The sequence below is a fragment of the Ascaphus truei genome, chromosome 6 (genome assembly GCF_040206685.1).
Source record: "Ascaphus truei isolate aAscTru1 chromosome 6, aAscTru1.hap1, whole genome shotgun sequence".
Lineage (NCBI taxonomy): Eukaryota > Metazoa > Chordata > Amphibia > Anura > Ascaphidae > Ascaphus > Ascaphus truei.
In genome coordinates this window covers 79,431,205-79,455,612 of record NC_134488.1, presented here as the reverse complement: position 1 = coordinate 79,455,612, position 24,408 = coordinate 79,431,205, and the positions used below count along the sequence as shown (strand labels likewise).

Below are 24,408 nucleotides of genomic sequence, written 5' to 3'. Positions count from 1 at the left end.
GGTATCATCAGTGTGAGGTTGGTTGTGTAATACGAGCTTGAGACAAAAGGTGGCACTGTGTGCTCATTTGCATGTCATTTCCCAGAATCCCTTGCTGCAGTGGAAACGCTGTGTGCTGGGCGATAATGGGGAAAGATAGGGTTGCAGACCTGTCTAAGACATGCAAATGAACATACAGTAATATTTACAGTTGATTTATGCTTTACTGTGGAGGGTTTTTGTCACTTTTTTTACCTACCATAACCTTAATAATTGTGGTATACATATATATATTTTTATTTTTTTTAATTATTATTTATTTATTTTCATATTGCAGCCTTTTGAGTTTCTGTTCATAGTTTCAGATGTTTAAAGCAGAAAATTAGACTGATATCCAGTATGGGCTCTCTACCCAGAGGACAGAGAGATAAAGGTGTTATAAATTGGAATCCACTGCAGAGCAGACACAGAAACCAAAGAATGATACTGTCTGCATAAAACAGAGCAACAGTAACATCTAGGACATCCCTCTTGCACTATACATATTTGTTTCACACGACTTGGTATCCTCTAATCTGCTCTCTTTATTACTCATGAGGCTTTTTTTTTTTTTTTACCATCCTACACAAGCAAACCTGATATCCACTGAATCAGTGGACGAGGGAAAGAAAACCGGACATTTACACTGCAAAGTGTATCCTTGAAAAGCAGTGTTGGAAATAATTGATTTTGTCACAGATATGTGCAGAAGATAAAGAGATTGTTTAATTAAAAGAAATGGGGTCTAAAGGGAGAAGGTTGTAAAAAGGAACATCTTTCTAATTTGCCCTGAGGGAGGTGACCTGTCTTTGAAATCCCCTCCTCTTTTTTGTCTGCTTACAGGCTCCTGTTGGAGGAGGAGGACTGGACTGTGCTTGTTGCAATGGGAATTGGATCAGATGCACAACTCCAAAACACACACGAGCTTCTTACTGAACGGAAAGAACTTTGGGAAATTCATCAGTTCTTTGGATCTCATTCACATCACAAGCAAACAATGAGAAACAGCTGTCTGAGCACATTTTTTGATTGTTACTGGTAACTTTTTTTTGTAAGCCCGCAAGACTTTGCAATGATCACTTATTGAGTGGCAGCTCATGCATTTTTTAGACAGTTTTAGCCAATACTGATACATTTTGCAAGAATTGCTTTAAAATCAAGTCTTCATGGCACTCCAAGGAAAAGGCTGAAAATCACCTTCCAGGAAAGCTACTGTACTGTAGTTTGTTGAAATCTCCAATTTTCTCTCTCTCTCTCTGAGATCCCAGGGAAGCTCTGAACTCACTTGCAAAGCTGAAGGTGGATCAAGTTACCCACAATGGGGCTACATATGTTGGCTTTTCTACTGCTTCTTGATACAATATGGATATGTTCAGCAACAGATGGGACGAAACTGCAGCCTTACATGTAAGTCTTTTTTAAAGAAGGAACATAAATATGATAATAGCAAAAAAACAAAAACGTGTTGTTGCCTTTAGCAAACAATTTAGACAGAGTCATCATATTTGTTCATTCTGTTTTCATGTCTCCTGGTCCTTAATACGCCTTGTCTACTTTTTGATAAATGATTTCCTTTCTATGGAAACAAACTCTTATATGAATATTACTGCTGTAAAAATGTATCCAGGGAGCTTATTGTAAGAAGAATCTTTTACAGTGAGAAGTGCATTCTTCTGAGCCCTCGGAGCTGTGGGGAAGGTCGTGGCAGCTGCAGACAACTTCACCTAAGGCACTTTTAGTGATAGAATTACTTCTTCCAGGCAGGCTTTTCTTATTTGCTAATTGTGTGTGAAGTTTACTCATCTGCCTCTTCAGTGTCTTTTATTATTGCCGGAGCTCTTCTTTCCTTTTCTATGTGTGAGAGAGATATATTATATATTATATATAGAGATATATATATATATATATAGAGATATATATATATACACACACACACACACACACACACACACACCACCCCACCCCCCTCCCCCTCCCTCTCTCTCTCTCTCTGAATAAAGGTGATAGTTAATGCTCAACGTTTTGGGGTGTATATATATATATATATATATATATATATATATATATATATATATATATATATATATATATATATATATATATATATATATATATATATATATATATGTATATATATGTACCACTGTATTCGTGCTGGACGGAGGTAATGTCAACCAATTCCTATTGAAGTCCGCTAATCCAGGAGGGTGGGTCTCCTAACACACCCCAGGTAGCTCAATCATAGACTGAGCCTCTGATTGGGCCACCTGTGCTAACCTATGCAGTTTATCGTACACCAAAACTTTTAATAAGTACAGCAGGTTTTTCAGGACCCAAACACATGTAGTGTATCTGTTAAATAGGTACAGTTGGAATGTATCTATATATAGCTTTCCTTATAGGGATACCCCTCCCGGCTCTGAAACTTTCCATGCTGAAATATACAGTATGTCCTGTTAACCTTTCACCTCCAACCTCCCTAATGTTCATCTAATTATAGAATTACAACCACTGACCCTCCCAGCTCCTAGTACAGCTGTAGCAAGGGCTTTTGCACCTGCTGGTGGGGTATTCTGCATTATAAATGCAGTTGAATCCTTTGGAAAAATCGGTGATATTCTGCGTTATAATGCAATGTTATTCATTATCAGCAGGTGCCAAAAACCTTTGCTACATCTGTACTTCTAACTTCCTTCACCAATGCAGCATGGAGGTTTACTGTGACTAGAGTTGTTCGGTTCATTTCAATTAGTTTCAATTTTGAATTTTGATCAAGAGATATATATATTTTTTAAGAATTGTAAAAAGCCACTGACTGATATTTTACTATTTAAAAAATGGGAAACAGATAATTTTTAACTATTTGGGCCATTTCACTTGAACTTTTGGTGACAAAAGTTTGATCAAAATTGTTGTCGGGTTTTTAAAAAATATCACCTGTGAGCACACATCTCAGACAGGTCTGGCTGCACCTCTGCTTTTCCCCATAAAGTGCTTCCACTGCTGCCAGGGATTCTGGGAAATGACATGCAAATAGAAACACGGTGTCACTTTTTGCTTCATGTGCATTTTAACATGGACCCCTATAAGCTTATACCTGCCGCATTACACAGTTTTTCAGCACAGCCTGGGTTACAGAAGTGCATAGCCAGTAAACCTGCTCACAGACAGCTGTTTCCACCTCTTGTGTTTCCACCTCTTGTGTTTCCACCTCTTGTGTTTCCACCTCTTGTGTTTCCACCTCTTGTGTTTCCACCTCTTGTGTTTCCACCTCTTGTGTTTCATCAGTGTGAGGTTGGTTACTGACTTTGCAATGTGAAGCTGGGAGCGGCTCTAACCAGACACAAAGTAAGTTATGATGTGTAAAACGGTGGTGGGGGTGGGATTTGTCACTTTTACTCACCATAATTTATTTTGTGTGGTGGGTTTTTCAAACTTTTTGAAATATTTGAATAAAATAGCTGCCGGTTTTCTTCTAAGTTTGTGGAGGCTGGTTGGTGAAGAGATACTCGGCGTCATTATTTAAGATACCATGAGGAATTTACAATTTTCCCCTTACTACAACAATAGTACACATATTAAAGAAGCAGTCCCCCTGGCTGCCATTTTTTTTCCATTTTATGCTTTATTTTCAGAGATATTTTTCCCTTCCCTTTCCAGTGCTGCTTTTATTTTAAAAGCTGATGCTCAGTCCATGAGAGATATACACGTGTTTGAGATATTAGGTCTCCATGAGGTTAAAATTGAGCTCTCCCCATAGCCCAAGATGTTACCATGGTAAGCACAGATGCTACAGATTAAGTACATTATGATTTTTACACACAAGAAAAACCATAACAAAAGAGCAGGAAATGCCCGCAAGATACATAAGCTTTGGGTTGGGGGATTGCTGCTGTAAGATTTATTTTATCTGTCTACATTTTTGTGTTGTGTGTCTTCACCAATTTCTTTGAATTTTTTTTTACATTTTATTTTTTTTATAACCGGTAAAACTTTTAATTTTAGGCATTTGGTAACCAGTAGTTGGATTCTGTACTGGTTGTGGGGCATCTCATTGAGTCAACTTAAAATGTCTTCATAGATTTGTACACAGGTGTGACTTGCCTGTTGTTGTGGTATATTGTGATACGCTGTCTAACTATTGCCATAAAACCCTAAATAAAATCTATAACAATTGGTGTTACATAGTGATATTTTGCAAAACCATTGTTTCCAATAACACGTCACACCCGTAGCTATTTTCTTCAGAGGAAGCGATGTTAGAGCAGGAGACAATAGAATAATTTGTCTCATTGACCCAAGACACTCAAGAGTAATTTCATGCACTTCTCAGACTTTTTATAAGGAAAATAATATATCCACTAAGAGAACTCCCATCACCACCTCTCTACAACTTGTTCATAGTTTACACATTATGGAATGGTTCCTTTCACAAAGTGTAATCTGGCTTCTTAGAGCACAAACTCCTCATTAACGTTATTACTAAATACAGTACGTGTCCACCAATATCCCGGTACCAGTGGTTGTTAATTACTACTAAGCATAGGAAATAAAACATTGGTTCATTATTGAGTATACAGGTCATATGGACAGTCATACACATTCACTCTACATTCTAATTAGGGTTGACGAACACCTGTATTGTGCAAAGTGTGTGTTTAGTTTGGAAACTACAAGAAACCTTTGCACTGTGTTATTATTACATTTGATGTCACTTACCATACAGTACAGCCATATTTTACATGTCCTTCATGGTGACCCAACCACCTTTTCTATAGCATTAACAATCCAGGTTAACACATCACATCACCATGTTTCAGCCAGGTTGTAGTTTTGTTCCCGAATTACAACTTTGTAAGCTTTTTTACAAGAACAATGGTTTTAGTGTTACCTTTGCCATGACTGAATTCCTAATATCTGTGATTTTCAAACTTTTTCTGTATATGTAAAGGTAAACTCTGGGTTCAGGATAGTTGACTTATATAGAAATAAAGCTTAAAAACATAACCCCAATTAAAAGTATCCCCAATATGCATACCTTCACCCAATATGCCTACACAGCCTCATGAACACACAGTTTTTGGTCTACGAGACTTGTGGTATAGTGCAGAAAAGGATCAGGATCACTACACTTCCCTTCCACCCATGCTGGTAATTAAGGTGCAAAGATGCTTCCAGGACCTAGTACAAAACAGAAAAGAGACTGGTACTTGTCCATAGACCAGTGTTTGGAAAACACTGCTTGAAATAATACCCTTTTGTACGGATTTTAGGTTGCTTATTAATGTGATAAGTGGGAGGGAATAAGAGAAAAAGACAAAGACCAAATGGCACCTGACACTTTAGAAAACTATTAGAAATGGCCATTTCCATAAAAGAGATCCACTTGTTTTGTGAACTATAGTAGCCATGAAGCTTAAGACAAGAACAATATATAACACGTATGTATGTATGTATGTATGTATGTATTTGAAACACTTAAACTGCCCTACCAACATCACTAAGTGCAGTAACAGGCAGTGTCCCTGGCCAATGCCTGTGAACAGAAGAGAGAAGTAAATCTCTAAGACCCTGAGGAGTTGTAACATCATGGCAACTGCAGTGTTGAGATACACAGGCAGGGACGGACAAGCCGCGAGTCAGATCCATGAGGAGAGAGGGGACCTCTTCCCAGGAGACTGGAGGATAAAGGCAGCGTGGTTGCAGGGTCGCTCCCACAACTCATCGGTTTCCTTTATAAGTATACATCTATAGACACCCCTACACTGTCAGCCTTTCAAGGGTGTCTGATTAAAGAACAAATGACTGCTGCATTTAGGGAAACACCAGGTCTGCAACTATTCCTAGTACTTTGTGTTACATGAGCTCCAGTGCTGTGCCGGCACCAACAGCAGCCCTTTAGTTTGTACACGGGGCACTGGGACGGACAAAGTGAGTCGTTGGAACATTTGCGCAGCGATATTGTTATTGTACTTGTGAGTGACCCATTTACATGTGGCCCTTTGCTGTTTGGGATCGTGGATTGGTTTGAGAGCTTGCGGTGACCCCAGGAATCGGAGGGTGAAGACATCTAAAGGTAAGGAAAGGTAAGGAAAAAACTGAATGTATGTTATTTTTCTTTTACAGGTTTTTTTTATTTTATTTTTATTGTGATTTTATTGTGATTGCATTTCCCCCCCCACATTCATTGCAAATGTATTTATGTATGGCGCTTTAGGGCTATATATACATACAGTAAGAAGCAATGGTTATTTTGGCAAATGCTTGCTTGTATGTATTTTAAATGAACCCCGCGTTTGGCTTTACTTTGTAACGGGCGAGTCAAAATTTCCCAATTGGGCGCAAAAGCTCACCGCTTAATGCATAGGCCCCTATGTCACAACAAGATAGGGATTCAATCACACAGACATTTGAGCAGACCACTTGGGGTCTCCTCAGACTGATTGCGATGGGTCACACATAATTGCGCCCTTGAGGAAGTATGATAGTATATTGTTGATGGTGAATGGGGAATTTTATCCCAGATTCTGTTAGGAGGCTGTGTGGTGATAGCTTTGTTGTTAATATTTCAAAATGCTTTTATCTTTTTCTTCTTTTTAATATTATTTGTTTTAATGTGTTGAATTTTGAAATTATAAGTATGATGACCAATACTAAAAATAATTTTGTGTAAAAGTATGTTTTTCTGTGTTTCTTATTGTTTTTTTTCTGTATTGTAATGTTGTTGTTTAATGTCTGTAAACCCAATTAAAAAAACTATTTAAAAAAAAAAAAAAAAAGCAGCTACGTCATCAGGTTCGGCTTCTTATTGGGCCGCGTGATGCGGCAGCTTTAAACTTTGCAGAGTTACCGGCGCCCACTTTGGAGGTCTGTATCTCGGGAATCAGGGGGTTCCTGGAGTTGAAATTAGTAAGGTCCGGAGACCCCCTGCTTCAATGCAATGAAATTAAAAAACGGCTTGCCTTGCTCCTTTTAATGTCTGCATAGAAAATAGTTCTATGCAGCTTGATAGAGGGGTTGCAAGTAATAATGAACAGCAGAGGTTACCATGAGAAGACTAATACAGGCATCGGGCTTTAAAATAATAATTAAAAAAAAAATAGTGCTTGCTTTGGCGACGCTGATGTCACGCTGCGGCCGCTGAAAAATCAAATTTAATTGACTTCCAGCGATCCTGAACAAGCCGTCGCGCCGCTCCTACTATAAGCGCACTCAATGGATTCAATACATTTGATTTGTTTTGACGCAACATCGCATCACCGGGACTGTTAGCGCGGCCTTAGGCTATGATTATAGTACTTGCGTGTGCGATAAACCGCATAGATTTGCACACGCCGGATGGTGAGGCGCGGCGGACGCGTCATCAGACTGGCTGAACCGCTCGCGTGATGCGGCCGTCGCTTAAAGACAATTTTTTTTGTCTTTTCAAAACATGGTCCCGCCATCACGCACCGTCGTGTGTGCGCGCCAGGGGCATCCTCAGGGATTCTTCAGTTTGTTCTTGTCGCGAGCGCCATCGGACGGACTATTATCTTAGTCTCCTAATCTGCTTTACAGGGCATCACACTGAGCTCACTTTCAAGATAGATCATTTTGGGGGGAACCCCAACATAATTCAATTTACAGTGATGTTATGCGATAACATGCCATTCATTTATAATGTATGACAATGAGTTAAGTCCCTTGAAACAATAGAACATTAAACTGTAATTAGATAACTGTAGTTACATTCTGTATTCAACGAAAAAAGGACCACAAATAAATGTTGGGACCATTTTTTGGGGGTTAGGACCCTTTTTAGAGAGATGGGAATATTTTGCTGAACCTTCCACAGCAGGGAAGTAATAGTATAGATTTTCAAAACTGTGCATAAACCTAGGTATGAGAAACAGGCGCCCATCATTTGTGGTGATGAATGGAATTTATGTTAAGAACGAAGAAGATCTTATTTCAAAGAGTATTTCTGAGTATGAGCTTTAACCCGTTGGGTGCATTATAGATCTGAAACACACTACATTTTCCTACAATGTATTGCTTGCCCTGCAGTATAGGAGTTTTCAAAAGTATAAATAATTATGGAATCTGTGACTTTAGGTATCTACATAGGTAAATGTATTATTATTATTATTATTATTATTATTGATTGTCTTTTGTAAAAAAAAAAAAAAAAAGGTAATTAGGGAGGCTAGAATTTAATTCAAATTATTTCCATAAATGAGGAGATGCAGGTTTATCACGAGAGGCTATTTCTTCCAATTAAAATAAAAAGCACCTAATAATGAATACATCAAAAAATTAGGGTACAAATAGTAATACAAATAACGTTTTATTTTTACACACTCCTTACTTTTGTTACCTAATGCTACTGACTGCATTAAGGGGCTTAACCCAGAGGTATGGAAACTGGGGGGCGCGAGATTATCTCCGGGGATTAAATACCAGGGAAGCGGCGAAGGCCTCTGTAAACTGCACTTACCTTGGTTCAGACGACTTCTGGAGATGCGTCGCCATGGCAATGCGGCCTCAACTGACGTCGCGGGGTCATGTGACATCACGTTGCCATAGCAACGGGACGTCATGACACCCCTAACGTCTGAACCAAGTTAAGGGGGGGGGGGGCAGAGAGGGGGACAACCGGCAGGGGGGCGTAGGATAAAAAGATTGCCCTCCCCTGGCTTAACCAATATAGTCCAACATGGCCGAATGAGCAATTTTCACATGATTCACCCCTCATTAACACTCGTCCCCCCAAATAGGCCCCCTCATGGAGGGGACCAGGTATCAACCGTTGAGGAGTCTGACCCCCCCAGAGACTGATGACAAACCTGGATTTCTCTGACATATTGAGTGTCTGGGTAGATCCCAGTGCTCTTGTCCATTACTAAAATAGAGATTTGGGTCCAGAATGAATACTTTCACACCTATTCGCATACGACCGCTCACCTCACACCACCATACACCTTGGTTCAACAGTTCTATTAGGGAATTGAAGAATAAGGGTGGCAGGCTTGAATGGTGCTGGCAGAGGCAGGGCCATTGACCGCTTTCTTGGGGCCCAAGACTATAGTTTTCACTGGGGCCCCCCTAGCATTGCGGTGGCCTTGTGAGCCCCCCTCTTTTACACCTCCTTGCTCACCCTCTCTATTCATCCCCCTCTCCTCATGTATTTCTCTCCCCTCTCACTCCACCACCATCCCTCATCTCTCATTCTTCCTCACTCGCCTCTCTTACTCTCCCTCTCTCCTCACACTCTCCCCCTCTGATTTCACTCAATTACCCTCTTCTCACTCAATCCTACTCCCTCAATCCCCCCTCCTCACGCTCCTTCCGTCCTCCACACCTGGCTACACTCCGCCGACCACCACACACATGCACAATTTCCGCCCTTACATATACACACACGATTCCACATAATTCCACGCAAATCCCTGTGAGATACAATAACCCCCCATACACACTACAATAACACACGCACACTCACCCCACACATACACACACACACACACACACACACACACACACACACACACAAATCCCCCCAACACAATACAACACCCCCACAATACAATAACCCTCCCATAATACAATAACCCACTCACACACACAAAATATAATACACCCCCAAAAGTATGAGTTAATTATTATTTATTAACCCTACTGCTTTATACGTCTATTTTGTGATTTACCCTTGTCAAATCTAATATGTGTCATCCAGATAGTTGTTCCCTAAAATTTTATGAAATACTTCAAGGGTTACTCCAAACAAAAAAGATTTGGAATCACTGCTGTAGACCATGGGCTGTTAATGGTGTGCCTGAAAGATTTCTGTGGACTGGGGGGCACAGTTCTCAGCTGGTTCAGATCTTTTCCCACTGACAGGTCAGTGTATCTTCAGGAGTATACTCCTCTGCACCAATGTCCCTGTCATGTGGTGTACCACAAGGTTCTATCCTATCTCTTATGTTGTTCGCAGTGTACATGCTGCCACTAGGTGATATAATAAGATGGCAAGTGCCTGACCTGCTATGCAGATGACACTCAACTCTAATCCTTTGCACCGGGTACTAAGGACCCATTATCAGTCATCAATAGATGTTTATCTGAGCTCCTAGAGTGGATGAGTGCCGGTTAGTTGAGGTTGAATCTTGATGAGACAAGTGCTCATGTTGGATGCTCACCGTCAAAAGACAACAAGACTGCAGCTAGCTCAACCAACTGGCCTTAAGCTTGGGGTTTCCCAGTTGCTAAACTCTGTGTGTGGAATCTTGGTGTTGTCCTTGACTGTGACTTGACCCTTAAACCATCTGCACCATTGTATTCTAGTCTCTCGTGTAAGGTAGATTTGTGCCTGAGTTTGAATATACAGATGAACAGCTGATGGGAATCCCCTGGCACCTAGCCAAATCCTGTGTTTGCTTTTAGTATAATTTCATAATTTGATACTATTTTGACACACTTCAGATAACTTGCACTATTCATTCACTGAATAGTGATAGGGGGATTTAAAGAAACCAGAGGGACACCGGCAAAACATAACGGGGCCTGTAACTTGGGAAGCAGGGGACCCCGGACTTGAAATCAATGTGATTCAGCTCCGGAGTCCCCCTGTTACAATACTGTTTTACTCAAATAAAATAAAAGCCGCTTCATTACCTTAGCGGCTAATTGCTAAGGCAATAAAGGGGTTAAGCCAGACTACTTGGTTTATTGGGAGCAGAGAGGGTGAGTGAAGGGAGTAATTGCCCCAGAGTGGGTGGTTAAGTCTACCAGGAACATTGCAGGAGGGTTTAATCCCTTCATTACCTTAGAGGTAGTAACCGATATGGTAAGGAAAGGGTTAACCACTCCCACTACCCACCCGAGAGGCCTAGCCACCCACCCTGGGGCAACTACCCCCTTCAACCACCTCCTCTGCCCCCAGTAAACATTAAAATATAAACATCAATACAATACAGGACAATCCAAACGAGGAAAAAAGTGGAGCACTGTGAGAACAAGTGAAAGGTGGCTATGAACCTTGTATTGATAAAAAAAAATCCTTTATTGATCCAGCGACATCAGGAGAAGATACATGTACAGCTCGGACGCGTTTCGCACAGCAGCGCTTTGTCAACGGGGCCTGTAACTCTGGAATCAGGGGGTCCCCAGACCTGAAATCAATGCGATCAGCTCCGGAGAACTCCTGCTGCAATACCGTATTATTAAAATAAAAGCCCTGCGATCGCCTGTTAGAGGCTCGCAGGTAGAGTGAATGATTCAGTCTATCTCTTACTGCATGTCTCTTACAGACGGGAGCAAACCGGTAGGATTCACACAGCGCGAGTCCCATTCAAACACAGGGAGCCCTGCTGTGTTAATCTGATGGGCCATTACATCCTGCTGTGGATATCTCGCAGACTTTTCTGCAAAATGGCCATGTTTTTCTCCCGTGATGCGGTAGAGGAGAGGCAGCTACATCTGTAAAAAACATGTATTCCCCTTTTCCTATGCCCAAGGGAACTACGTGGGCAACTACGCATGCTGCTGTACCTGTCTGCTCACAGGAGGCCTAAGCCTCCACCTCTGGGAGCCTGGGTGAGCTCTTTCTCCTTGCGTGCAGCACCTCCACATATGAGGAATCCCAGCGTTGGGACGATATTTTATGCGTCTGGGAGGGCGGCACACAATCAGTTGATGATTTTATCCTGTACATAAATGATAATGACAGGAATTTAATCTTCACACATACTTCGGCCGATCAAGTAGTTAACTTCCTAGATCTCAAATTGACAGCCTCTGAGAGTGGAGAAGTGATAACATTCTTTAAGGAAGTTGATTCCAACAACTTGTTACTGGCCTCTAGCAACCATAAACCAACTTGGATTAATAATATCCCGCGGGGCCAGTTTATGAGGATAAAAAGAAATTGTAGTCAGAAAGAAGACTTCGGGAGACAGGCCGAGAAACTGTTTCTCAGATTTATTGAAAGGGGCTATCCTTTAAATAAATTGAATCAGGTGAGAAAGATGGACAGAACTATTATGCTGAAACCGAAATTAAAAAAGAAGGAATTCGAAACTGGGGATAAAGTGGATGTGGCTTTTATTACCAACTTTAATTCTGTAAATAGAAAAATAGAGATCATTAAGAAACACTGGGGGATCCTGTGTATGATTCAAATTTGGGTGGACATATTGTATGTACCCGTAAATTCATTTACAGAAAAGCATGAAATATCAAGAACTCACTTGCACCCAGTGATAAAGGAAATCATTTACATCAAAGCGAAACAGACTCCTGGTTTAAAAAAGAAACCCGTAGGGAATTTTTCTTGTGGGAAGTGCTCAGTGTGCAAACATGTACACTTAAAATATTTTTTTATCTAAGTCCAACATTACTGAGCTGGTGTTTGCTATCACTGATTTTATCTACTGCAATTCCGCACATGTAGTTTACCTAATTGAATGTTCTTGCAGCTCACAATATGTGGGTCACACAAAAAGGTGTTTTAAAAGTTCGAATTCAGGAACGCATTAGGAATATCAGAAATGGTTATGAGAAACACAGTTTGTCTCGTCCCCTCGCTGCATATCACAATAAGGACCCATCATCCCTAATGTTTAAAGGTATTAAAATTGTCCCCCGTAGTCGAAGGGGAGGGGACAGAATTAAAGACCTTTCAGTACAGGACACTTTTTGGATTCATAAATTGGAAACGCTTTCCCCGAGGGGATTAAACGAAGATATAGACGTTTTGTCACTGTACTGAATTGATTTCTATCATCTTTTGCAATCGACAGCTCAGCAACATCTTCATCTCATATTGGTTGCTGTTTTTGTTTTCGTATCCCAATTCTCTGCACCTCTGAAAAGTTTACTATCTAATATACCTGTTCAGGAGATTTACTCCTTTAAGAGGAGTTGTGTTTTATTAGATTATATGTATCTCATTTTATGTTCTCTTTTTACTTTCAGCATGGTATATTGTGTATCTTTGTGATTGTTTTCATATATTTTGATTAAAGGTATCTGTTTTTAGCTCAAATTTAGTAGCTTATTGACAACTTCTGTGCTATTCACTGCTCCCCTGTGGTTGGCTGAACTGATTTGTGGTTGGCCCTATCATAGGTGATTAGTGGGTATTTAACTGTAATGCTTACTTAGTTGTAATAATCCCTGAGGAAGTAGCATGCTAGCTACGAAATGCGTAGGATTTTAATTATTGTACTCTATTTTATTTTGATCTCTGGAGCCCCAATATATACTTCTCCATTGTGCGCTGGTTAAGGACATAACCTCCGTTATTGATCGCTATCTAGCGACGCGCATTGAGTGACGTCATCTCGCAGTACCATCGGCGCATAATTCAAGCTGTGGGGTTCCCTAATTCATGATCCGGAGCTGCCGTGTACATACTGCGTTACTAGGATCCCTCTCCGCTCTGAAGTGAAGGATCTGTGTCTGCTGGTCGGAACAGAAGTGAAGGGATCCATTTGGCATCATCACGGAGGTGCTCTAAAGGACTTTTTATCCACACTGTGCTCAGCTACCCAGGACACGAGAAACGGGACTAATACTCTTATTAAGAGGAACTCCTGCAAAACCACATGTGGTGCTAGTTATCAGCAGGAGGGTGATTTTTTCCTGGTTGTTACCTGAAGTTGCCTGAGACGTCCAACGCTTCCATCTGCACGTGGACTCGCTGTGTGGTAACTCATGTCTTGTAATATGAAATGCTTTTATCATTTGATCTGATGTACGCAGATTTATTACCCCTTTTTTTTTTACACAATATAATCAATTAATACTACACTATGAGTGCTGTTTTCTTGTCTTTTTTCCTTCTAGTTCGTGGGAAAACCCCTCACAGGAACCAATACACAGTAAAGAATAATACACCACACAATGTATATAACTAAGGTTAACTGTATACACCTGCTAACCCATACACACGTACAATAACAGTAATAACTCTACCCACAGTGTACACCCAAAGTACTGAGGGTGCTGTGGCACCAATACCTTGGTGTCCTGTCCCAGCAATTCCCACCCAAGTGTGAGGTAGCACTACCCCTTGTGGATGTAGGTGCACGTTGGATACCTGTCTGGAGACTCTAGTACCCAGGTGTTGCTTGGCGTATTGAGTTGGAGCAGGTCCCACGCAGCGGGGCCTCCAACATAAATCCCCTCTCTCCTCAGGGGTCCAAATCCTCTTTGCTGTGTGAGCTCCAGCCGGAGGGTCTCCCACAATGTCTCTGAATCCTGTGACCTGGTCCTGCAGGAATAACAATAAGGGGAAGAGTCCGTATCTGGGGCCTTCCCTACAACACTCCTATACTACAGTATGGCTCAGGGCCTAGGGGCAAGATCTAGGCCTAAGCCAGGAAGCACTGCTTCCTGGAACTACCTTCTTCTTTGCCTCCTCCGTCTGGACTGACTCGCGGGCTTTCCGCGAGCGGAGGATATTGTGTTCCTTGCAGTGCTCGCATCCCATTGGCTGGTACAGTCCCATGTGCAGCATCCCCTCCCTCTAGGAATTCTAGGACTTGTAGTCCCACTTCTGCTGAGCCGTCCTAAGATGGCCACCGCACTCCTCACACTGCACATCTTACTGCACTGCATGGGCGATTACCAAAATGGCCGCCCCCACCTCCCGATCGCGCGGAGCTCCGGCCAACTAACCAACAGCTCCCCCGCACTGGAAGCAGGGTAGGGGGACTCGGCTACATACCTTAGCAAATTTATTTCAAGCTTGGTTTGTTGACATTCAAACAAGGGCGTGACCAGGGTAACAGCTATCTGAAAAAGATTCTAGTTTCCTACACATCAATTCGCTCACTTCGAACTGAAAGTGAAGGGCTTCTAACAGTTCCCAGAATCCCCTAGACTTAATTTGGGGCCTGAGCTTTTAGTCACGCTGCTTCATCTCTTTGAAACAGTCTGCCTCATACAATTCGAGAGGTCCCCTATCTGGAAATCTATAAAAACAGATTCAATACCTACCTATTTACCCAGGCATTTAATTATTGAACCACAACCTGCCCAGCATTTAATAGTTACAGTACCGTCCCATCCTGCATTGTATCTTTCCTTGTGTTTGGCCTCTTTTATAACATAAAATGTTTTCTTCTTTTTTTCATTTTTGTAATACTGAAGTACTATGAGTCCAATTGGGAGAAAAGCTCTATATAAATACAGTTTATTATTATTATTATTATTATTATCAGTGGTCGACAAATCACCAAAAAAATCTACTCGCCGAACAAAAAAATCTACTCGCCACCTAGTATCACACGTGTGCTGCTTGGGCAATAGGAGCTCGCCACGATGTTAAATTCACTCGCCCGGGGCGTGCAAATGTATAGGTTTGTCGAACACTTATTATTATTATTATTATTATTATTATTATTTTTGTATGCTTGAAATAACTCTTCCTTATCTCGTCCAATTGACTTTTTCCAAATCGCAAGTTAAAGTACATGGGGGAAAACTGCAGAAAGGTACCTTAATAAATTATCGCAAGGAGACTCAAAGGGAAAAAATCCATATTCATTAAGTATAAGAATGAACCTTTGAGTGGTAAATGGCTATATCTCTCAAAAAGACAATCTTGCTGTATGGTGACATCTCTTTCCTTTATAACACTGGCTTACCTAGCCAACGCCTGGCTTTCCAGGAAAAATTATAAAATATATCACAAACATACTGTCACGGAAGACCAGGACATTTCACAAGGATCAAGGCACAGGCAGGACAAAGGTATGCAACTAAGGGATTTTATTGTGGCCAGAGCTAACCGCAACACAAGTATGGAAATGGGCAGTGTTCGACAAGTAATTATAACTACACGCCCGTGGCGAGTGGATTTAGGCCGCTGGTGAGCCGTGCTGCGGCTCTATGAATTCCCCTGCTCGCGCCAATTTTTAAAAATAAATAAATAATCCCCCTCTCTGATTGGGTTAACGCGGGGAAGAGAGCCGGCAGGCAGCTCTAGGTTAGCCCCTTCCCCCGATCTCCTGCCCCTGATCTCCTCCCCCTCCTGCCCTTGATCTCCTTCGCCCTGCCCCCGATCCCCGCTTGCTGCCTGGGGGTGTCCGCCTCTGAAGGGGGTCTGCTTCCGCTTCGGGGGGGGGGGGGGGGCGTGCTGCGGTGTCGGCTGCTTCGGGGGGGGCGTGCTGCTGCGGTGGTGTCCACCTCTGGAGGGGGGGCGGCCCCTTGCAGAGGCCCTCCTGCCGTGCGGAGGGCCCACTGCCGTGCGGAGTCCCCACTGCTGCTATGTGCGACCCCCTGCCTTGCTGGTGAGTGTGTGTGTGACAGACTGAGTGACTGTGTGTGTGTGTGACTGTGTGACTGACTGTGTGTGTGTGAGTGTGTGTGTGTCTGTGAGTGTGTGTCTGTGAGTGTGTGTCTGTGAGTGTGTGTCTGTGAGTGTGTGTCTGTGAGTGTGTGTCTGTGAGTGTGTGTCTGTGATTGTGTGTCTGTGATTTTGTGTCTGTGATTGTGTGTCTGTGTGTGTGTGTCTGTGTGTGTGTCTGTGTGTGTGTGTGTGTGTGTTGTTGGTAATGTATTCAGATTTTTTTTCTTTTTCTTTTGTAAACTGCATTGATGTGTGTTTTTGTATTTTTTTTGTATTCCTTTTTTCAGTAATAAGCACAGTATGCCTTTTGCAATATTACATCTAAAATGTAATAAGTAATGTCTGAGCTCTAATTGAACCTATTACCTTCTGAAGAGATCGACCGCATTTTGCTAAATTGGCTGTTTGTTTTAATTACATATTTTCTAGTGTAAGGAGGACCAAGGACTCCTGAGGTGTAAGCCCCTAAATAAATCCTGGTGGTGGAAGCGTAATTGGTGTGCAGTGGGATGGTTTTGGGATGTGAGTGCTAATTTTTGGTGTCTTGTGGGGAGGCAAGTTGGACAACTGGAGAGCTGGTTGTTGAGACACACACACACACACACACACACACACACACACACACACACACACACACACACACACACACACACACACACACACACACACACACACACACACACATACTCTCTTATTTATTAATAACAGGTCTGAATTGTTTGCAAAAGTTATGGATTCTTTAATAAGTCCTCAATAGCCTGTGTCCCCCTCAAAACTTCCAGGTCCCATTTTCTTCCATCCCTAGTTGCCTGCAAGTTCAGAGAGCTCTATCCCACAAACTGGGACTACAGTAGTTATTGACTCAGGGGGCTTTCTTTAATAAAAAATACTGTATATACTGTACCTATTTGGGACTGCAATATACAGTAGGCTTTAAAAAAAAAATATATATATATATATATATATATATATATATATATATATATATTTGTGATATTTTCAAAACACACCACAAACATTTTAAACAAACCAAGTTTTAATTGTGCAAGTTATATATATTTTAAAGTTAACATTCTGATGGAGACAATAGGGAGATGAACATATAAGACAGCTGGTACCTGTAATTAAGTTCTTGTATTGCCATTGTAGGACTGTGTTTAAAGCCCATTTCTCACAAAAAAGGAAGCTAAAAGAAGCATTTTATACATGATTGTCTTAGCTTTAATGTGTTCTGTTACCAAGCCCTTATTTTACTCTCTTATATACCTATTAACTGAAGTGCAATGAATGGCCATTAAGAAAACCTAATGAGTGACTGTCACACTTGTGTGAATATATCCTTAAGAATTAGCTTGAGATTTAAGGAAAGGTTATTTGGAGATGCCAATTTCCGAAAAAGGGTGCAGGGACATGAGATTATTGATGATGCCCATTGTAAAACAGCATCTGACCTGGAGCAGACACAATGGTGAAGGGTGACTAGTCAATTGTATTCACTCCCCCCCCAACCACCGCTTCCTTACATTATTATGGAGAAATAACTTTGTTCCTTTCTATAACTCTATCTTTCCACTCCTCTTGTACTGCTCTTACCACACTAGTTTATTGTTAAAGCAGCAGTACCACATTCACCCTTTTTTCTTTCCTTATTTGTTTATGTAAAGCATGTGACAATGTATAGTTCTATACTCTTATCTAAGCTGGCAATCATTTAGTACTCCTGTTCTAAATCTGTACAAATCTTGATTGTGTGCCTAACGAAATGTCCGCCTTTTTTAATGTTTCAATCAATCCTTCAGTCAGTGTAACTCAATAGCTACAATGTATCCTGATAATACTATGGTAACATTATCTAATGTTACAGTTTACACAGGGCCGCAGACAGATTTCCCGGGGCCCAGGACTACAGTTCTGACCGTGCCCCCTCTTTCTCCCCCCAAAAATCTCCCCCCAATACATATACAAATTCCCCCAAGCCCCCCAATACATATAAAAATCCCCCAAGCCTCCAAATACATATGCAAATATCCACAATACATATAAAAATACAGACTACATTCAAAGGTCCCCAGTATATGCCCAAGAACCCCAGAACCAAGGGAGGGGGGGGGGGGGGGGTTCAGTGTATCTCCCGCCAGGTATAAGGTGGCAAGAGTCATATGTTTTTAAGTTAAAGTGTATCATATTGCAAGGTTTCTCTGTATAAGTGGAAAAGTAAAGATAAAAATCCATTTGCATGGGAAACAGAAGGCCTACTCCGCCCTCTAAGCTTCAATGGCAATCCAGGATATGGAGGTGTTAAACCTTTTGTTAGCAAGGAGGGGGAAAGGCAAAAAACTTCAATAAGCCATCTGGCCAGCTGTCACCATGCCCAGCCTGAACAGCACCAGGTAAGGGGGGCAGGGTGTCATATGCTAAGGTGCAAAGTTCGCACATGCCTATAGCAGAATGAGAAGCCCCTCTGCCAGGTTTGCAAAGTATTGGCAACTCCGTGATAGGAGGATGGAAATATTCCCATGGAGAAGATAGGCTGTACTAGTGAGGCATAGGAATGTTAACCCTATAAGAACCTGTGAAGCCCATCAGCAATGAGAGTCATCATGCTATAAGAGTTTCATACCATTTATTGATTCATGCAAGAAACATCTAAGTTTCAAGATTTTAAAGTTTCATCACGAAAGATGCAGCTCCAGCGGAGTAAACAGCAGCGGCAAGTTGCGCTGCTGAACGAGGACTGTTTCAGGCTCTTTTTGCGAGCAACTCCTGCTCCTGGGAAACTGCTCCTAGAGACTTTGTTTTGGCAACATTTCATTTTGGGAACATTTTATTTTGTTTGACCCAATTCCAGTAAGTGTATTTTTCGTTGTAATTGTAAATCAAGCTGTGTGTGTTCATTCTGTAAATAAATCACAATTTATTTTATCTCTTGCTTTGCTCAATCAAAGGTATTTTGGTGTTAAAAGTTCTGGTCTACCGTGACACCCCGACTCTCAGCTGCCTGCAGGACCTTTCCTCCCTCTGTTCCACGCCACCGAGCTTCCACTGCCAGTGCGCGCCGGCGTGCTGATGTCAGAGCCCCGTTGCGCCGGCAGTGGAAGCTCGGCAGCGTGGGACATACAGAGGAAAGGTCCTGCAGGCAGCTGAGAGCCGGGGCCCGGCCGCGACCGGCAGCAGGGCCTGGCCAGAGGTCGGGAGAAATTTGTAGTGGCGGCCGGGCACCCCCACACCCATCAGCGGGTCCGGGACACCATCCCCGGCTATCTCCCCCTCTCGGAGTCCCTGAGATTACAGCTCAAACTTCTGGGAACAGTGGCAACAAATGATCAGAAACAGGAAATTGTTGCAAATATCTTGCACTGCTCGGGAGGTGTGCTAAAGCCTGGTATAGAAATCAAAGAATTATTTAAAACTCATTAAAAATGTCATTAAGAGTTAAAAAAAAAAAAAAAAACAGTCACTATTATCTAATACTACAGAACAGATTATGTAAAAAAATAAAAATACATAAGATGGCACTTTTTGCTGCTTTAAATTGAGCTAAAAGCATTTAAGAATAAAAAGCTACACATTTTACATAGTCCTGCAATGAGCAAAGTAGTTGACAAACATATTTAGAGTGAAGAAAAAGATAGACCTCTAAATGTTCCTTATAGGAGCTGAACTTTAAAGTGGACTTTGTTCTTTTTATTCTGCAACAGTTTAGCAGCTACAGGGTCATCTCTCCTCTTAGCAGGAGATTGATGAGCACAGATGTGATTCTCTGTTCCTGCAGAAATGCCTTCAAAAATAACAAAGCCCCCTACAGGGATTAAAATGGTTCCTATTGTTTTTCTATAGAGGTTTGTATTCTCTAAGTCAATCAATTTAGAGAGAACCATCAGTATATTCTAAAGTCTTTTATTGCTGTTTGGAAGCACAGGTCTAGTGCTCAAAATACTGTAAATAAAAAATGAAAAGGCGCACCAGAGGTAAGTAAATAGAATTGTATTGGCACAAAAATAACAGCATCTATGAGTTACAGGTTAATAAACAAATGCAGAGACATGACACAGGTCTCTGGACACCGTGGCCCAGATACACATAGATTTGATAAGTCAGAGCTCATAATGTAATGTTATCTAAACCAGTAAAGGATGTTATATTCCTGAGGCTTACGTGACAAAGCTAACTATATGCAAGAATAATGACCAGTAGTACAGTTCTCATTAACATTAATTTATATATATATATATATATATATATATATATATATATATATATATATATATATATATATGTGTGTGTATGTATATGTAGCCCTGTTTCCTATTGAACACAGACCGCTACCATATGCTGTATAACCTGTAGGCTCACAGGGCCTAAGCCTCTGCCACGGAGAGCCTGGGGCACACGTAATACTGAATGATACCTGATACTTGGTGCAGCGCCTCCACCTGCGACAGCTCCCGCCAGAGGGGGAGTGGGTCTTCGCAGGACACTTATGTACATCAACACACTCACAGCAATATAAATAACCAAATGACATTACTAGCATGAATGAAGGTTGCGTGGTGATACTCATTAACCGGTGTCCCACCCTAGAGGAGACACTATCTACGGCGTCTCGCAGGACGCTAACTCCCCTCCTCCACCGGGTGATCCCACCTGTGTCCAGTTTCCCTCTCCAGTCCAATATCCCCCCACCCTCCGAGTGAGATACGGAACCTATATATATGTGTGTGACTGCGCAGCCACTGTGTCCTGACTAAGGTGATATCGTTGGTGCACTTGTGGTTTACCTGCCGGGCACTCCAGTACCCGGGCCTGCAAGGTCTTGACAGCACGGCAGCAGGGTCTGAGCCCAGACCTCCTGCTAACAAGCAATGTCTCTGGTAACGATCATTCACACACTACGGGAACCGGAACATGTCTAGGGCCAGTCCTTAACTCTGCTCCACACTACTGGGGCTCAGGGCCAACTGGGCCAGGGGTATAAGGCCTAGGTAGGGGCTGACTGCCTCCCTACTCCGGAGCTCCGTCTCCTTCCTCCTCCCGCTAGCTCTGAGCATCGTGCGCGCCCTTCGACCCCTATATCCTCCTTCCTTTCTGCCTTCCTCCCAACCCAATTGGTCCTCGAGCGTCACGGGGTCCCGCCGGCTGCTGGGACTCGTAGTTCCCTATGCCCCACCCTATGAGAGCTGCTCCTCCTTCGCGGGCTTTGACTGCTAGGCCCGCGCATGCGCAACCTCCTGCTCCCCCTGTTTTGCACCTGCGCCAACTCCCAACGTGGCGGCGCCCTATTCGCGGAGCCTCCGATGTACCGGAGCGTTCCCTGCCCTGCCGCAACCTTCCCACCCGACAACAATAACTGCGGGCAAGGGGAGCCCTGCTACATCTATATATATATATATTTGCAGAACAAGAACAACTCCTGATTTAGAGCTTGTTTTATAATATAGATTGAAAAATCGAAATGCATTCAATCACATGTTGGCTTCTTCAGAGGTGCAGTCACGCTGAAAGAAACCCTATTCACTTAAATACATCCAGTAGAAGGGTTTTAATGCCTCATGTACAATCTCTATGTAACGGGTTTTCCCCCACCCAATCTCACATTGGCCCGGGTAGTCTAACCAGTCCCCATTACATGTTCGTGTCTGGTGGTGCACCTGTAGGCAACAGGACTCCCGAGTCTCCCGCTTGATGTTATTAGGGGATGTCAATCAGGACAGGTAGCTGAGGTAGTGGGTACGAGTCCAACTTACATCATGTGCAGCGCCTCCACCTCATCAGGGTCTATGCTTCCGCAGGGAGATGGTCCTGGTGAGGAACTCCTTCTTGGTGCCATCCACTGTCGAGTAAGCTCACACTCACACAGTGGGGTTCTTGTTTTCAAGGACATCTTTATTAAGTACAGGGATGAAGCAGGCTGCCCCATGCAGCTGCCAGCTCTAGCCGCACATCTCTGCGTGATGTCCCTTTGCCAGGTACGCCTTCCAATAATGAAGTGGGATTCCCTTTCTCCTAGGGAGATCACCACTGTGCCAGGTCCCTGGACACAGCGTGGCGTAAGCACACTGGAATTATCACTATGCTCCCGCTAGTTACTGCACTAGGGTCACGAAAGTGTTCCTACAATATCTGTATCTTCAGTTTACTCTCTGCTCCGAACAACAACACTAACTGTCAGTGTTGTGCCCTTTATACTCCAGGGGGCAGGCGCATCTCTGAGGTCACTATCCAGGGACTCAGAGCATACAGCCACTCCCATCCTTACACAGGGCACCACACTTGGGTGTGAGGGAAAACCTCCATAACTACTGTGGGCAGGCCTGTATATACCAGGACTTACTGCCAACAGAGAGGACGTATGCAGTCATTATTATGCATGGCTACATACTCCCCCTGGTGAATACCCACCGTCCCGGCTGGGACCTAAATTTGGTGTACCTTGCGCCAGGAAACACTGCAAAAGAACACACAAATAACACAGCAACATCATTACATAACATAATAATGAACGCTCAGTACACTCACTGACCAGCAGGGAGCGCAAAAGAAACAACAGACCACTCTATTGGACACTCAATAGTAATGCCGAGGATCCGGCTTCTTTACCTCTCGCCCCGCGGCATCATGCACAGTCACACTGTATTCCCGAGGTACTCCTCTTTCATTACAGTACACCACCTTGTGCATATGTACACTGCGCCCAATCTTCCAGACCCGCATCAGTTGAGCTACCCTCTGCTCGGCCTGTATACCTTTAATGGCTCCCCCTCTCTCAATGATATAATACTGAATATCATTCTTGAGCCATCTCTCCCTATTCTCCTCTATCTCTGTCATTAGAGGTTCAGGGACATAGGGGTAATCAAGCCCATGGGACTTCCTGTACTTGGCAATGATAGCTCGCTCAGCTCTGCAAGCCCTAGTTAAACTGGTTTGACCAGCCTTCCCGGGCAACACCCATGATAGGGGCTCATGTGTCTCCACCGGATCATCTAACCCTGCGGACCCTTTAGGAATAATTAGGCCTGCCTGTATACGGTCCCATCGTACCCTTAGAGCCCTAAGGTAGGATTCATCATCAAAATCCCCGGCAGCCCACCAGTGATCAACCACCCCCTCCCTCTCTAAAATAAAGCGGGTGCGGTCAAACCACGAGACATACCCCTCGTACAAGGGGGCCCACCACCTAGTCTCCTTCCGTTCCTCAGAGCTAGAATCTGCATTTTCCTCTAGGGACTCCTCATCAGGCCCACCAGAAGACACTCCAGATGTACCCTCGGATCTGGTATTAACTCCCTTACGGTGAGAGGTATTCCTAACAGTAATACTCATCCCGGTAGGACAATCACTCGACACCGACACTTGTCGGGACATGCTCCCTCCTCCCTCCGACCCATCCTCCGACGTACCCAAGTCCCGGCTCCCAGTCCGATCATCAAAAGGACCCCGTGACTCCCCGGACAACCCTAAACTGGAACTAGATCCAAATAGGATAGGGACGGGTACAGGGGCTTTAGCGAGGGCCATAGGACTAACCTTGGGTGTGGACGGGGTTTGGGGACGGGACCGAACAGTAGGTACTGACAGGGTTTCGACCTGCTCTCCAGCGATACCTGTCTTGACGTCGCCACAAAGTCCATCTTTATTCTCAACAGCGGAGCTTCTGGGGTTGCAGTTCAAACGTCCATTCCCCTGGATAATAGGGGATCGCTTCCCGCTGCTCGATCGCAGAGGCGGCACCATCTCCCACTCGGGGCCTCCCTGGTCCTCCGGCACCACTTCCGCACACGCACGTGCTGCGACGCCATCTTGCGGTGGATTCCCAAGCGGAATCTCTTCCTCCACAAGGATCTCCTCCAACGCCATTCTGCTACGCGATCCAGTCTGGCACTGGACTCGCTCCTCCGGATCTTCCACTCCCTGGGTCTGCGACAGACACGGTGTCGTAGTCCCGTGCAGGGTCGGGGTAGATCGGCCTCCGTCCGGTCCACTAGTCACCACGGCAGTGGGACTCCGGCGATTGGATGGTCGCGGTACGGGAGACACACGACTCCGCGTCTCCA

At 43.4% G+C, this 24,408-nt stretch overlaps 1 protein-coding gene across 1 annotated transcript in view; it reads left to right on the top strand.

The window, feature by feature from the left end:
- The first annotated feature begins 808 nt into the window (after window positions 1-808).
- The window catches only part of MEGF6 (multiple EGF like domains 6), a 426,398-nt gene continuing 402,798 nt past the window's right edge, over window positions 809-24,408 (top strand). The window contains exon 1 of the mRNA XM_075604901.1: window positions 809-1,425. Within this exon, the coding sequence (XP_075461016.1) occupies window positions 1,337-1,425 (89 nt within the window). The 5' untranslated portion in view covers window positions 809-1,336. The remainder of the gene's footprint in view (window positions 1,426-24,408) is intronic.